Source organism: Lissotriton helveticus, chromosome 9, assembly GCF_964261635.1.
Source record: "Lissotriton helveticus chromosome 9, aLisHel1.1, whole genome shotgun sequence".
NCBI classification, from domain to species: Eukaryota; Metazoa; Chordata; class Amphibia; order Caudata; family Salamandridae; genus Lissotriton; species Lissotriton helveticus.
In genome coordinates, this window is record NC_136070.1 from 464,846,452 (window position 1) to 464,861,749 (window position 15,298).

Sequence of the window (15,298 nt, forward strand, 5' to 3'; positions counted from 1 at the left end):
GTTCCAACTGATGATAACCTTTATTCAAATCAACGTGGGAGAAAACCATTGCACAATTTAATTGTGTTATCAGCAATGTGTGGACCTGGATGTCGTTCTTGTTCAGTTGCCTTGTTTGTCTGACGCATATCAAGGCATATGCGTACCGCTCCTTCACTGTCCTTTTTGGGTACTACTACAAAGGGAGAAACACATGGTGTTGGACCAGTAGAACGCTCAATGATATGCTTAAGTAACAATTCAAGTTTTTTCAACAGCATCTTGTAAATGAAAAGCAATTCACCTCTGTCTTTGAGCAACAGTTTACTTTCATAGTGTTAAGTTTCCCCAAACCTTGAAGCAACTAAGGGAATTGACTTACTATTTAATGGTGAGCATTTATGTTGTAGTTCATGGAAATCAGTCCCAAGCCAGCAGCGGTGCTGAAGCAGAGTGGACCGCTCTTGACGCTGTACCTTGAAGCACATAGATGAATGCTTGCACCTTCATTTTCTTGGGTTTCATTGTCACTACAAATGAACCTTGACTTTTTAAGGGTGTTTCTGCAGCCCATGTATACACTTTGGTTTTGGACGGCATAAGTTGTGGTGAGGGGTGCAATTCATTATATTTCTCCCCAGTTTATCGATGCATCATTGTTGATGATGTAAGATATCGAACAGCCATTTACTTTCAGTGTAATTTTCGGACAATGTTTGAATAACTTTGGTGCTTTGGCATGTCAACTGTTCTTTCACTGACATTTTTCTTCACATGCAGCCAGTTTAACATGCGCACGCTTTTCTGAAATAAACATTGACATGGCACAACCATCTTCTCAACTTATACTCGATACTGGTATGGATGAACTGTTTGATGATTTAGATGACAATCGACTTCGTTAAATGTCGATTTGTCGTACCTATCTTCGCCGCTAGGGCTTGTGGAAGCACTTCAAACATTGCTTCGGGAATGTTCCAGCGGCCATTTTGTCTTCATGCCATGGTGCACTTGTTCCCTTTCAATCAATCAATCAGGGTTGGTAAAGTGCAACTACTCACCCATGAGGGTCTCAAGGTGCTGGGGAGTGGATCTGTTGAGTGCTGGTTTCATCCGAAGAGCCAGGTCTCTGAACTGGGGCATGGTGGGGTCCTGCCGGACGTGGAGGGGGCGGTCGTTCCAGGCATTGGCTGTGAGGAAGGAGAAGTACTTTTCTGCCCTTCTGGTCTTGTAGATGCGTGGACAGAGGCTAGAGCGAAGTCGGCTGATCCGAGGAGTCTTTTGGGTGCGTGGAAGGAGAGGCGGTTGTTCAGGTATTTTGGTGCGGTGTTGTGAAGAGCCTTGTATGCGTGGGCGAGGAGTTTTAAGGGTATTCTTCTTTCGACTGGGAGCCAGTGGAGATCATGGAGGTGTTGGGTGATGTGACTGCGATGGGCAATGTGGATCAGTCTGGTTGCGGCGTTCTGGACGGTCTGGAGTTTGCGAAGAAGTTTATTGTTGATTCCTGCGTAGAGGGCGTTGCCGTAGTCCAGTCTGCTGCTGATGAGAGCGTGTGTGACCGTTTTTCTGGATTCGGATGGGATCCATCTGAACGTCTTTCGACGCATGTGGAGTGTGTTGATGCAGGTTGAGGAAACGGCGTTGATCTGGTGGTTCATTGGGAAGGATGTCTAGTATGATGCAGAGGTTTTTGTGCGTGGTCCGTCGGTGTGGGGGGTTTCCGAGGGCAGGGGGCCACCAAGAGTCGCCCATGTAGAGGGGGTGGAGCCCAGGATGAAGACTTCTGTTTTCTCTGAGTTGAGTTTCAGGCAGCTGTTCTTCATCCAGGTGGCGACAGCTTTCATCCCTTCTTGGAAGTTGTGTTTGGTGATGTTGGGTACGTTGGAGAGGGAGAGGATGAGCCGGGTGTTGTCTGCGTAGGAGACTATGTTCAGCCCGTGGTTCCTGACGATGGTTGCGAGGGGGGCCATGTAGAAGTTGAAGAGGTTGGGACCGAGGAAGGGGCCCTGGGGTACTCCACAGTTGGTCTCTGTCAGTTCCTTGATGTAGTGCGGGAGTCTCACCTGCTGAGTTCTGCTGCTGAGGAATGAGCATATTCAGTTGAGGGCCTTGCCGCGGATGCCGACGTCGTGGAGTCTGGTGGTTAGGGTGTGGTGGGAGACAGTGTTGAAGGGTCCAGGAGGATGAGGGCTGCTGTTTTGTCCTGGTGGAGCAAAAAAAGACTTTATATAGACAGGTGAATTGCACATTATACACACTTTGCATCTGGTGTCTTCCATACATTCCAACTTCTTAATGTTAAAGATAACTATTGCAATACATTGTCCAAGGCAGCTTTGATGTCGTTTTTGGTTTTTCATTGTTATATATTTATTTGCCCACATTGAATTTATCTGTATACCATATATTAATATTCGGAATCCATCAAAAGTAAATAGATGTCTTCTCCAAAATCACCAATGCCTTTGGAACCTAAATTAATGTTCCTTAAGAGATTGTTTGGATTCTGGTCACTGATTTACTGCTCTCTTGTTTTTGTACGTAATGTCACATATGCAACTTAGATCCATCAAAAAAGTAATGGCTAAATAATCTTCATTTTAAAATATTTGTGTTCACTAGAGGCAACCATTTACCGCACTCCCCTTTATGGCCAGCCCTCCTGGTGGGGAGATGATGATGCAAATAACAAGCATGAAGGCAGAAGGCAAGAAGAACCCTTTTCAGGTAAGATGTCCTCAATATGCACAATACCTTTTTACATTAGTTCTCAGTTTATAATATGGCATTACTGCCGTAGTCTTTTAACTTTATTATTTTATTTGTCCTCTGCGCTACGGTTACTGGAAAAAAAGGAATTGTTAAGCATTTGTAATCTAGACAGTAGAATTAATACTTACAGTATACACACATTTCGCAATCAAGCATGCAAAGAGCCATCTTGCTTGATTAATATCACATGGAACATTCAAAACAATGATTGTCTTGGTGATATCTACTTGTAGTCCTGTCTCTGGAACTAATGAGATCTTCTGCAGAGTCCAGATCAGAGTTGTTTGCACCAATCTCTCTCTAATCTTTACCTGAGAGACTTCTACTTTGTTCTTTAATCATTTCAAGTAGACTACACAGGTGACGTACTTTCTGATCAAATTCGACTACAGATCTCTAGATGAATTGGATGGTTGGGCTGACCGCAATTTCCTTAAGATTAGGTTTGGAAGCAGCAACTTAAAAGGCAATTATTTTAAAGCGGATGTTTGCAGATTCAAAGTAAAAGTATAAATAAGGAAATCAATACAATAGTATGCTGTCATAGGGGACAAATTATGTTATCAAAACAGTTCAATCAATCATGCCATTTGTATAGCGCACTACTCACCCGGGAGGGTCTCAAGGCGCTTGGGGGGGGAGGGGTATGCTACTGCTCGAACAGCCAGGTCTTGAGTTGTTTCCTGAAGGCGAGATGGTCCTGGGTCAGCCGAAGGTGGATGGGGAGGGAGTTCCAAGTCTTGGCAGCCAGGTAAGAGAAGGATCTTCCTCCGGCGGTGGCTCTTCGGATGCGTGGTACGGCTGCGAGGGCGAGGCTGGTGGACCGTAGCTGGCGGGTGGGCGTGTAGAAGGTCAGGCGGTCGTTGAGGTACTTGGGGCCCAGGTCGTGGAGAGACTTGTGTGCGTGGGTGAGGAGCCGGAACGTGATCCTCTTGTCGACGGGGAGCCAGTGCATGTTCCTTAGGTGGCTGGAGATGTGGCAGCGTCGGGGGACATCCAGGATGAGTCGGGCGGAGGCGTTCTGGATGCGCTGGAGTCTTTTCTGTAGCTTGGCTGTGGTTCCGGCGTAGAGGGCGTTTCCGTAGTCCAGTCGGCTGGTGACGAGTGCCTGGGTGACAGTCTTCCTGGTCTCGGTCGGGATCCAGCGGAAGATCTTGCGAAGCATACGCAGGGTGTTGAAGCACGATGAGGAGACGGAGTTGACTTGTCTGGTCATCGAGAGGGAGGGGTCCAGGATGAAGCCCAGGTTGCGTGCGTGGTCGGTTGGCTTGGGTCCGGTGCCCAGGGCTGGGGGCCACCAGGAGTCGTCCCAGGCGGAGGGCGAAGATCCCAGGATGAGGACTTCCGGCTGTCCTTCATCCACTCGGCGACGTCTTTCATCCCTTCGTGTAGGCAGGTTCTGGCGGTGTCGGGGTCTCTGGTGAGGGAGAGGATCAGCTGGGTGTCGTCGGCGTAAGAGATGATGTTGAGGTTGTGCTGGCGTGTGATGGCTGCGAGAGGTTTCATGTAGATGTTGAAGAGGGTGGGGCTGAGTGAAGATCCTTGCGGGACGCCGCAGATGACTTCGGTGGCCTCGGAGCGAAACGGGGGGAGGCGGACTCTTTGTGTTCTACCGACGAGGAACGAGATGATCCACGCCAGTGCCTTCTCTTGGATACCGATGTTGCTGAGGCGCTGGACTAGGGTGCGGTGGCAGACCGTGTCGAACGCAGCGGAGAGGTCCAGGAGGATGAGGGCCACTGTTTCCCCCTTGTCGAGCAGGGTCCGGATGTCGTTGGTGGCTGCGATGAGGGCGGTGTCGGTGCTGTGGTTGGCTCTGAAGCCGGACTGCGAGGGGTCGAGGGATCCGTTCGTCTCGAGGAAGGCGGTCAGCTGTCTGTTGACGATCTTCTCGATGACTTTAGCAGGAAAAGGGAGGAGCGAGATGGGGCGGAAGTTTTTGAGATCGGTGGGGTCCGCTGTAGGTTTCTTCAGGAGGGCGCTGATCTCGGCGTGCTACCAGCTCTCCGGGAAGGTGGCGGTGTTGAAGGAGGCGTTGATGATGTTCCGTAGTTGGGGTGCGATGGTGGAGTCGGCCTTGTTGAAGACGTGGTGTGGGCAGGGGTCGGTCGGTGATCCGGAGTGGATGGTGTTCATCTTGCGGGCTGTGTCTTCGGTGGTCACCGTGGTCCAGGTGCGAAGGGTGGCGGTGGGGGGCGTTGGTTCGACGGTTGGGTGCGTGGGTGGGGCGCCGAAGCTGTTGTGGATGTCGGCGATCTTGCGGTGGAAGAACGAGGCGAGGGAGTCGCAGAGGTCTTGTGACGGAGTGATGTTGGTGGTGCCGGTGCTGGGGTTGGAGAACTCCTTGACGATAGTGAAGAGCTCTTTGCTGTCGTGGGCGTTGTTGTCCAGTCGTTCCTTCAGGGATTTCTTCTTGGTGGTGCGGATGAGCTGGTGGTGCTTGCGGGTAGCGTGTTTGAGGGCGGTCATGTTGTCGGTGGTCCGGTCGAGGAGCCAGGCTTTCTCGAGGGTGCGGCAGGTCTTCTTGGAGTCCTTGAGGTCGTCGGTGAACCAGGATGCCTTCTTGCTTCTGGGTCTGCTGGGAGGGTTCTTTAGTGGCGCGAGGTCGTCGGCGCAGGCGGTCAGCCACTGTGTGAAGTTGCGGGCTGCTTCGTTGGGGTCCGTTGTGTTGGCAGGTGGGCTCTGGCTGAGGGAGGTGGTGAACTGGTCTGCGGTGATCTTGCTCCAATTCCTGTGAGGTACCTGTTGCGGGTGGTGGTGGGTCGTGGATCTTTTGAAGCTGAAGTGGACGCAGCTGTGGTCGGTCCAGTGGAGTCCGGTGGCGTGGCTGAAGGTGATGTTGTTTAATAAGTTTGTTTAACATGCGACATAGCTTTATTCACGAACACAGATTACGTTATGATGTTCTTACAAGAGGTTTGATCAACACAATCACCCCATACCAGTCCTGAAAGCCATATTTCTTTGAGGCTATTAGGTTTTTGTGTCCTCATTGTTTATTGGGTATCAAGGAAGAAAGAACATGGTAATGAGACAATAGAGGCTATTAGCTTTAAGGAATTCGATTTATTTGGAGCTAATTCGGCTGCAACACGGGTACTATAAAAGTACCTAATTTCTAATCGAGCACTAACCAATACTTAACATGAACTGGACATGGGTGAAGTTCTGAATGGACGCAAAAGGTATTTACCGCTATTACACAGAATTTTGTATGAAGATCATAAATTACCTAGTCCTCAAATTGGCCTTTAATGCAGATCTATCCTTATTCAGCACTAGGAAGTGTTACTTTAGCATCAGAGTTGTCCACCTATTAGAGACTTCGGAGGCCTGGTGTGATCTAACTTTTACTGACTCAGCAGTGCTGCTTTGGGTAGAAAAGAAATAACAAACTTTAACATTTAATTTTGCCAGAATTTAATATATTGATTATCTTTTCATAAATGCTCTTGTTGATGATAAGAGGTTGACTTAATAGGATCATGGTCCACAAGGAGGGATTATTGATTCTTCGAATATGGAGCTATTGTAATGAATACTGTTAATGCTTCAAATTTGCAAATAAGAGTTTTTAGTTTATATGGCTTATTTTTTAACCATAATTAAATGGTAGTTGTAAATAAGTTAAATGTTGTGCAAAGATGTGTTTATTCTTTATGATCAACTATAATACATTTTGCCATATTCAGTTTTTGTTTTGTTGATTCCTTAACTAGAAAGAACAAAAGAAATTTCTCAACATGAAGAGGAGATGAACGGGAACATTTCAGGTTACAGAGACTCACAGGAGCAGCCAGTTTATGCATTTAGAAGAGAACCTAGCTATTTTGAAATTCCAACAAAAGAATTCCAGCAGATGCCAAAACCGTCAGAAACACAGGTCCATGAAATCCCAACCAAAGACACAGACTCTGCCACGCCGCCTGTTGTACAGAGTCATGCATCATTCACAATAGAGTTTGATGATGACCGTCCTGGGAAAATAAAAATAAAAGACCACGTGACCAAGTTTTCACTGAGACAGAGAAGGCCTGCTGGAAAAGAGCCTGCTCATACAGAGATGATGTCAGCAGAAAGTAAAGTAGTTGATTGGTTAGTTCATAATGATCCAAGCTTAATGAGAAGACCGGCTCCTGGAGAGGATGTGTACAGTACGAAGAGTGATCTATCAGTGCATGTTCGGACTCTTAAAGGTAAACGCATTTGCAAAAACTCAATGTGTTATGTAAATTTAAGAAAATAGAGGTGATATGGTTACAGCCTTGACCACCTGTACTAGTTTAAAATCAGTTTGCAAAAACTGGAGTTAAAATGTAATTAGTTAAGGTTTAATTCATATTATGTCTTTGTTTTTCCTTTTCTCATCAAGCATATAAAATATTAATATATTTGTTTTCCCTTAAACTGTCCTTCAGAAATGTGATTGTTTCCCATTACATATTGATCTCCTACAGTAGCGCACAAACCAGTCAGAGGGCAGTCTTCTAAGCAGGGTTTCAATCCAATGGACTGAAGTGTTTTCTTTTATTCAGTATTGAAAAGACATTATGGCTGTCAGAACCCATGTTGTGAGATTTTTAGCACAGTAAGTCATCTAACTAAGAGCTTCCATGGTTGCTGAGCTGTCTGTTTCGTTAGCTTTCAGTTGCACTGAAAAGTGCAAACATTTAAACTTGATAATTCGACAAATATATTATCTTTAAAGAAATCACTCAACTTTAACTTATCTAAGATCTTGGAGGGCCAACGGAACAGCCAGGGCTTTATCTGTTGCTACTTTGCCCCAAGAATTTGAATGCAGTTGGCTCCCTTTCTTACTCTCATATTTGCTGTAACCTGGCTTTGCGGGTCTTCTTAAAACAAAGGCAGCATTGGCCTTTAGGTTTACACTTTGCCGTAGTTATTAGTCGGTTAACTGTTTTCACATTTCATGTCTTGAACCAATTGCATGAATTAGGCATCACACGGTTCATAACTTGTCTAGAAAATCTGTAGTCTAGGTATGAATTCTGATTAGGTGCTGCCTTAACTTCTTCAATTAAGGGCATTAAGATATAGGATAAAGGAGATTCTGGAGTACAATATCTGATGTGAAAAGTTGGAAAACTGACATTTTGGTTAAGCCGGAATGACCTGATTAACAATTTATGGTTTAGGTTAAGAATTGAACTATTCAATTTGAAAGTATGTTTTAGTTTTTGTGTGACATCCCTATTAGTCCATCCAGGTGAAGGTAATTTTCATATAATTGCTGTAAGATTGTGTAAAGTGCAACAATTTACACCAAAGAAACCACCTAGCTCTAGTCTAAGGACTTTCTTTTAAAGAAGGATGAAAACTAAGGTTTTTTCCTTGATGAAATGTTGGCTCTGGATTGAGTATGCCTGGAAAGTAATTCTTGTGGTAGGCCTCTGTCGACCATTTTTAATCTTTTCACATTGGGCACTACCAATAATAATTTTTTTAAGGACCTTGACTAACATGAAAGGATGTGTGGTGAAAACCGGTTGGCTAGAAAGAAGTATTTAATAAAAGTTCATATGACCAGTGCACAAGGTTTTGAACATAATTATTTTTGCTGCTGTTAGCTCATTTAGGGCTTGCTTTTGAAATATATAATTTTTTTTATTGTGATGAAAATCAGAATCCAATATTGCTGCATAGGTTTGGATGCATTGTACAATGTGCAGGGCGTAAGTGATCGGACCCAAATGAAGGCTGTGGGGTATTCTAGTTGTCTCATACCTGTACTTATTTTAAAATATTTATGATCTGGTGTTCAAGAAGGAAGTCCATGTTAAACATATAACTGTGAGTAAACATGCTCGCGACCCTGTAATTTTTCTTGATCAGCATCAGCTTGATGGTACAATAAAATTCACCTTGAACTAGAGACAGCTCATTGATCAGACTACAAAATAACATGTAGCCAGAGCTCACCCGTGTCACCAGAAACAATCATTTTGTGAAGCCTTTCACCAAAATCTGATTGAGTGTACATAAGGGGTACTTAACATTTATTATATGTAATATAATATTGAGTTTATGATGCATGTTTAGTCTTGTTTCTTGTCCATTCTGTTCTTGGAATAATATTTCTTTCCAAGTTGTTCCTGATAAACTGCCATTTGGTCACCTTTCCAGCTATAGGGATCTAGAACTATTGTTATGAATTTGCAACTATTTGTATTTAACATGTCTTGTCCTATCGAAAGTAAATCATGTTTAGGGTATCTCGCTCGATTCTACTCATATACTCTCATTTGTCACTTGCAGGAAATCAGCATGAAGATGGTACCCAAAGTGACTCTGAAGATCCACCTGTGCCTAAAACTGAGAAAGAGATGGACAGTGAGCATGCTGTTGATCAGGCCCGACTTCAGCGACAGATCAAACGTGACCCTCAAGACATGTTGCATAACCAGCAGGCATTTGTCATTGAATTTTTTGATGATGATGCCCCCCGCAAGAAAAGGTCACAGTCTTTCACACACAGTGCCCATTCTTCCCAGAGTGATACAGATCCTACACAGAAAGTTAAGATTGAGAAATTAAAGGGTGCCATGCCTTCTGAGAAATCTGGCAGCACAGGGCCCCAGCAAGTAGCTAGTGTAACTGGAAGCAAACCTTTGAGCAGCGTTTCAGGCCCTCAAAGATCAGGCTCGCTTCGAAGAGAGAAAACCGACGATCGCATCAACTCTTCTTCATCGTCTGCATCCAAACCTGTGGTTAAATCCTTTGGAAGTATAGGAAAAAAGTCAAAAATGGCTCAGGAGTTTGCTGCTGAATATTTAAAGGATCAGGCTGAAGTTGTTAAACAAAGCTCTGAGAAGAAGAGTGCCCCTGTAACTATAGTAGCTCCTCCGCTTCAACCAGCGACACACATGACGCCTATTCCCCTCATGACACCAACTCCTTACACAGCGCCAACTCCTTACACAGCGCCAACTCCTTACACAGCGCCAACTCCTTACACAGCGCCAACTCCTTACACAGCACCAACTCCTTACACAGCACCAGCTCCGTATACAGCACCAGCTCCTTACTCTCCACCAGCCTCCCACGTAGCGTCCGTCCCCCATATGGCACCAGTCCCGCACAAGTCAGCAGCCCTGCAGATTCCTTCTGTGACTCGAGATTCTCTTTCTCCGTCCCCACGATCCACATCTCCCTTGGACTCGAAGCCTTTAAAAGGTCGGAAAAATGAAGATGAAGATGATAGTTTAAGTGAAACAGGCACTTACACAATTGAAACAGAGACTCAAGACACAGAGGTAGAAGAAGCACGGAAAATGATAGATCAGGTAATGTCTCTAAATCCACAACTGCTTTTTTCAATATCTTTAAAAAAAAAAATCGAACTAATTGCATGCATAGACTATTGGCTCATAACTCAGTTGAATGGGACAAGCAACATAGACAAGCTATAATAGCATTTTGTTACATTTGGTTGAGGTTACATTTGTATGTGTGCCCACATTCTTTCCAGATTATACCGAAATTGCCAGCAGTTGCCAGTTGTGGAAAACCTACAAGAGAGCATGCAAAAGTAGTTTGAATACATTGGTGGGCAGAAAAATTTCTATGTTAATCAACATTTACTCTCTAAAGCGAATTATGCCAGAATTATACATTTAAAAGATATTTCTTTAAGGCAGAACATTGGTTTTTTTGCAGCCATTGATTCATTTCTATAAAAAATTGTGAAAGTTGGAAATATAGTTTGATTCAAACATTCTGTTTCTCAGAAAGGACTGGCTTTGGAAGCATAGTTCAAAACCTTTGTTTCAAAGTTACTATTGTTTCATTTGGGTCCAGGTATTTGGTATCCTTGATTCCGATGACTTTTCCTTACTCTCCGGGGGAACTTACCGTCCAGTAATAAAAGGTGAAAAAGAAGAAGCCGAAATGCCTCTCCATCTTGTGAGTGAACACATCATGAACCAAACCACATCGTCCTCCATTCCTGGATATAGCCAACACGCCGATATACAGGTAACTCAGTCTGGCTCTGTTATTCTTGTTTTATGCTGCATTTATTCCTGGTAACAGTTGCTAGTTTATGATATCTTCTACTGAATTTTCTCTCCAGCCTACATACCTATCTGATTTGTTGCTTCAAGTTGTATTGTAAAAAATGACCAGCTTGTACGAAAAAATTGACTTTGGTTGAGAGATGTAGTGGTTTATCTTTTTATAGACTTGTACTCTTTTTATTCTTCCATAGTATCTTCAACATGAGTTTTAAAATGTTCCATGTGGCATGAAAGGACCTCTTTTAATGCTAGCACAGCTTCCGTCTGATGATAATGGAGCAAAAAATAAGCGGCTTATGAGTGGGATGGGGTTTCCTAATTTGAGAGATTTCTTTAACATCAGTTACCCACCAGATTTCTATGTTTAGCAAAATATTTCTGAACTATCCTTTGTTAGGGTTTTGTGAGTATATCTTCTGAATCATTGTTAGGAATTGTAATTTACTAAACAGGCATAATACATTTAATTGACCAACTTTAGGTGCCTTCATAGGGTATTATCTACACATTCTTTCAGCACCTTGAGTCCACATGTTGCTCTGGTATTGACCTCAATAGTATTAACAACGTACTGCACATCTCCTTTATATAGCCATCGAGTTTGCATTGTACTGGTATAGTACCTGTGTGCTTGTTTTTTTACCTGGTGCTCTGTTAATTCTGTCTTCTCGTATTTGCTCCTCTCTGCCATTTCTAATATGGCAATTATTCAGTTTCTAATCTGGAAGTTTGGGCATTTTTGCCAAGACATACTGTTAATTGGATTATTGTTCTTGTGTGCATAAATTTGACATGTTTTTGACCTTCTAATAATCCATCACTGTCCGTTAAACTGGGAAAGTTTTATAGGACTTGTGTGCATTGCAATACTGAGGTGTTCGTAAGACCAGTTTTCTTTTCAATACTTATAATAATATTTTTAGTGTCTGTGCATAAAACAAGCACAGGCGCAAAGCCAAAGCGCCTCGCCAAGCCTAAAGGTTTTTATTTTTCAAACATATGCAGTAGATATCAAAGTGGGCTGAGTAATACAAATAAGGGGAAAACAGCCTACATTTGAACGTGGTGAGCATATGTTTAAAAAAAGTAAATAAAAAATGAGCCATGAAAAAAAAAATACTAAAACACCATAACATTAAAGCGGAGATTGGCCAACATGCTCTGGCAGACGTGGATTACCTTTGTATAGGGTGTGCACATTTACAAGAACAAGATACCATCACTCACAGTGAAGAGAGCAAAAGGCTGAAGTGGACTGACCCATTGCCCCATGCTGTTAGCCGTGGTGGGCAGAAGCAAAATGCGAATGACACTCAAACAGACCAATGACTGAAGATGTCAGACCAAAAGCCGCTCTGCCTATGTAAGTATATATTGTAGTATGATTTTTTTTAATTGGAAAAACATTTGGCTGGCAAGATAGCGAAAGATGTGTTTACGCTAGTAGTAAAGCACATGCAAATCAGTGCATTCTACATAATCCTTTTTTGACACAGCTGACTGGACTACGGAAACGCCCTTTACGCAGGAACCACTGCCAAACTCCAGAAACGACTTCAGCGCATACAAAACGCCTCTGCCCGACTCATCCTCGACATCCCCCGTCACAGCCACATATCCGGCCACCTAAGAAACCTGCACTAGCTACCCATCAACAAGAGGATCACGTTCAGGCTCCTCACCCACGCACACAAAGCGCTCCACGACAAAGGACCCGAATTCCTCAACGACCGCCTCTCGTTCTACACCCCCACCCGCCAGCTCCGCTCAGCCAGCCTCGCCCTCGCCACCGTTCCACGGATCCACAGAACCACCGCTGGAGGAAGATCATTCTCCTACCTGGCCACAAAGACATGGAACTCACTCCCCGCACACCTTCGACTGACCCAGGATCACCTCACCTTCAGGAAGCACCTCAAGACCTGGCTATTTGAGCAATGACAGCACCCCTCCCTTTAGCGCCTTGAGACCCTCACGGGTGAGTAGCGCGCTCTATAAATGTACTGATTGATTGATTGATTGATTGATTGACACAATCATTTGCATGCAGTCTAACTGGAAATATTCTATGAGCCCAAAGACCGAAGTTCTTATTAGGGCCAAGAATATTCTTCCTCTTGGATCAAATGTTCCCCTTGTCCTTTTGAGAGATTATTAAACTCCTCTATTATATAAAAGTGAAAAATCAATGGTGTGAGGTTTTAGCCAAACTCAAGTGTCTTTGTTCAGTTTAAATCCTTATGGTTGTATATTATTCATGCTTAGTGTTCTTGCTTTCGACAGGGGCTCGTAGGAACTCTTGGGCCTGGTCAGTTGGTCATATAGGACTGGTCAGTGAGTCGTATAGGATCATTTCGTTATGTAGTGCTTTACTGTATGGGCCGTATCTATCACCTCATAAACCTTGCAATGTTCTTCATAAAATTTGACTACTGGGCTGCTTTTTGCATGTCAAAGAAAGTGCACAGGTTAGTTCTTTGCACTGCCAAGGTTCTTTACTTTCACCCAAAAATGCATAGCTGTTTACATCAGCATTCTTTGTTTGCTGTCTTCAAAAAGCATGCATTAGAATGCAAAAGCATCCCTTTGATAGGTAGCTCTTGTTTTCTTTGTAAACATTGAATCCTACAATTTTTCCTAGGTAACCTAACCTTCTTTCTGTTTACTGGGACAGTGACACCTGAGCGAGTGTTAGGCACTGCAACAACGTTGTCCTCGGTCTTTGCAAGCATTTTCAGTTCTCTGCGTTGCATGAGGCATTCATGCAATTGATTTGTAAAAGTCACAAAATATTTTATTATGTTAGCCTGTGGTCTGTGAACTCCGCATGTCTCTTGGGCCATTATTCCCATTCTGTGTGGGATACGGTTGCGCAAGTGCTGCCTCACTGTCCGGTGGAGGCTCGGATAATACTTTCCCAAGCTATTGCTGAGGGGAGAGACGCAGCCAAGTTTACCATCCGTTGTGGTCTTGACACTGCTGACTCGCTGGGCAGGGCGATTTCAACGACAGTGGTGCTACGCAGTCATGTCTGGCTGAGGACGACTGGCTTTTCTGGGGATGTCCAGAACACGTTGATGGACATGCCCTTTGATGGTACTCGCCTGTTCTGCGATAAAGCAGATTGCGCGTTGGAACGTTTTGAGGACTTGTGAGCTACGGTCAAGTCCTTAGGCCTTTTAGTCACACGCACTCCTTCTGCTTTTTTTTCCTTTTGTGGCCAAGGAAGGGGCGCCCAAGCACGTTCGTTTCAGAGCCACAGGCCTGCGCAGCAACAGTCTCAGTGCAGCCGCAGACATGGGACCCGCAGAGGTGGGTCACAGGGCCAGCGTGCAGGTCAGTCCACCACCCCCCATGCAGCCATTGCCTCCAAACCTTCCTAGTCCGGTGTTTCAGGCCCACCAGACGCCAGTGGGTGGCATGATTCACCATCGCCTCCACCACTGGCGCACCATCACATCGGACAAGTGGGTTCTGCAACTTGTCCGAAGGGGCTACTCCCTCCCCTTCGCGACTACCTCTCCAGCCATGCCACCACAGTACCACCGCATGTCAGGGGATCACTTGACACTTCTCCAGCAGGAAGTTACGACCCTCTTGGCCAAGGGGGCCATAGAGTTCGTTCCGACGCCAGAAGTAGGTTGTGGTTGTTACTCCCACTACTTCTTTGTTCCAAAGAAGGACAAAGGCCTGCATCCTATCTTGGACCTTCGAGATGTCAATCGCTTCCTCTGAGCAAGTGTGAGCATCTTAAGAAGTTCAAGATGCTCACACTTGCTCAGGTCTTGTCTGCCCTCGACCCGCAAGACTGGTTGGTAGCGTTGGACCTGCAGGACTCTTATTTTCATATCCCTGTCCTGCCGGCCCACCGGCGTTACCTGTGATTCATGGTAGGGCAGGAGCATTTTTAGTTCACCGTGCTCCCCTTCAGCCTTACAAGCGCCCCTCGGGTGTTCACGAAAGTGATGGCGGTGATCGCAGCTCATCTGAGCAGATCAGGGGTTTCAGTCTTCCCCTATCTCGACGACTGGCTTTTGAAGGCATGCTCGCTCCAGGCAGTCGTCACCCACCTCTAGACTACGGCAGACCTCCTGCATTTGCTGGGGTTCTCCATCAACGTGCCGAAGTCGCACCTGATTCCCTCTCAGAAGCTCCTCTTCATCGTAGCAGTTCGGGACACAGCGCAGTTTCGGGTCTATCCTCCCGACCAGCAAGTCCGGGTCATTCGGGCTATGATTATGATCTTTCAGCCCTTGTCCCGGGTTTCGGTCAGGACGACCTTGAGGCTGCTGGGCCTCATGGCCTCCTGCATCCTGTTCACCAACCATGCCAGATGGCATATGCAAGCTCTGCAGTGGGTTCCAGTGGGCGCAGCATCAGGGGAACCTGTCCGACTATGTCCAGATCTCGGAGGGCACTGCACAACAATTGCAGTGGTGGCTCACGAATCAGCTTTAGGACAGCGGCAGATCCCTCTCCCTTCCCCAACCGGAGCACACAGTGGTGAC

General features: G+C 45.2%; 1 protein-coding gene across 2 annotated transcripts in view; it reads left to right on the plus strand.

Moving 5' to 3' along the window:
• CEP170B (centrosomal protein 170B) overlaps window positions 1-15,298 on the plus strand; it is a 420,899-nt gene that overhangs the window by 256,198 nt on the left and 149,403 nt on the right. For both annotated transcript variants that reach the window (XM_078660287.1, XM_078660288.1), the window contains exons 7-10: window positions 2,602-2,706; window positions 6,471-6,947; window positions 9,031-10,058; window positions 10,573-10,749. In XM_078660287.1, coding sequence (XP_078516413.1) covers window positions 2,602-2,706; window positions 6,471-6,947; window positions 9,031-10,058; window positions 10,573-10,749 — 1,787 coding nt within the window. The remainder of the gene's footprint in view (window positions 1-2,601; window positions 2,707-6,470; window positions 6,948-9,030; window positions 10,059-10,572; window positions 10,750-15,298) is intronic.